Source organism: Myotis davidii, unplaced genomic scaffold (assembly GCF_000327345.1).
Source record: "Myotis davidii unplaced genomic scaffold, ASM32734v1 scaffold496, whole genome shotgun sequence".
In the NCBI taxonomy this organism is placed as follows: Eukaryota; Metazoa; Chordata; class Mammalia; order Chiroptera; family Vespertilionidae; genus Myotis; species Myotis davidii.
In genome coordinates, this window is record NW_006289398.1 from 2,976,072 (window position 1) to 2,977,389 (window position 1,318).

At 53.5% G+C, this 1,318-nt stretch overlaps 1 protein-coding gene across 1 annotated transcript in view; it reads left to right on the plus strand.

The window, feature by feature from the left end:
• PRLR (prolactin receptor) overlaps positions 1-1,318 on the plus strand; it is a gene marked incomplete at its 3' end in the record, with an annotated part of 17,001 nt that extends 15,683 nt beyond the window's left edge. The window contains exon 8 of the mRNA XM_015562603.1: positions 320-1,318. Coding sequence (XP_015418089.1) covers positions 320-1,318 — 999 coding nt within the window. The remainder of the gene's footprint in view (positions 1-319) is intronic.

The following is a 1,318-nucleotide window of genomic DNA, read 5'->3' on the forward strand; positions in this document are numbered from 1 at the left end:
GAGTCCCAGAGTAAACGTTTCTTCTTTAACAGTTATGTTTCTCATCTGTGCATATACTACTGCCCATTAAACTCATGGTCATTACTGCTTAGAGAGAGACGAAGTTAAAATCATGAATTGACTTAAAGAAAAATATTAGATGAATAGAAGTCTAGGAGGTGATTATAGATGGCCTGGTGCACAAATGTCTACAGTTTGGGAAGTGCTGCTAGATGGTCACAGCTTCCAGCTGCCCGTGGCCGTGAGCACAGCTGCGCTTTGGTGCTGGTTTGGAATGTTCTGAAGCTCACAGCCCTTCTTTGTGTGTCTGTTTTAACAGAAGGGCAAGTCTGAAGAACTGCTGAGTGCCCTGGGGTGCCAGGACTTCCCCTCTGACTGTGAGGACTTGCTGGTGGAGCTGTTAGAAGTCGTTGACAATGAGAACCAGCAACCGGTGCAAGTCCATTTAAAAGAACACCCCGATCCAAGGCTGAAGCCCACACCCCTGGACCCTGACAGTGACTCTGGCCAAGGCAGCTGTGACAGCCCTTCCCTTTTGTCCAACAATCGTGAGGGGTCCCAGGAAAGTCCCTCCACAGTCCACACTCCTGGGAGCATTAAGGAGCCAGAGAACCCTGAAGAAAATGGTGCCCACACCTGGGACTCTCAGAGCACCAGCGTGGAAGGCCGAGTCCCCAATGTCTGTGCTGATGGACCCAAATCTTCAACATGGCCTTCATCGCAGCCCCCCAACCAGCACAACCCCAGGTCGTCTTACCACAACATCGCTGATGTGTGTAAGCTGGATCCGGGCACGGCAGGTTCCTCTGCCACCGTATTGGACAAAACAGACAAGTGTGCTCTAACGTCTTTGGAAACCACTGAGACTGGAGGGGAGGAGAAGGCAGCCAAGCAGAGCCGGGTGAAAAGCTTCCATTCCAAGACTGACCCAGACACCCCGTGGCTTCTGCCCCAGGAGGACACCTCCATTATCTCTGCTAAACCCTTGGATTACGTGGAGATTCACAAGGTCAACAAGGACGGAGCATTGTCATTGTTCCCCAAACAAGAAGAGAACGGCAGCCAGACAGAGAAGGCCGGCGCTCCCAAGGCCAGCAAGGAGTACGCGAAGGTGGCCAGGGTGGTGGAGAGCAGCATCCTGGTGCTGGTGCAGGACCCGCCCGCCCCCGACCTGGCTTTGTTTGAAAAACCAGCCGAGGAAGCCCCACCCTCCTTGCCACAGAATCAAGAGGAGAAAGACCTGGCTGCCTTCGCCATGGCATCCAGCAACTGCAGACTGGGGGGGCTGGATTACCTTGACCCCGCGTGCTTAAAGCAC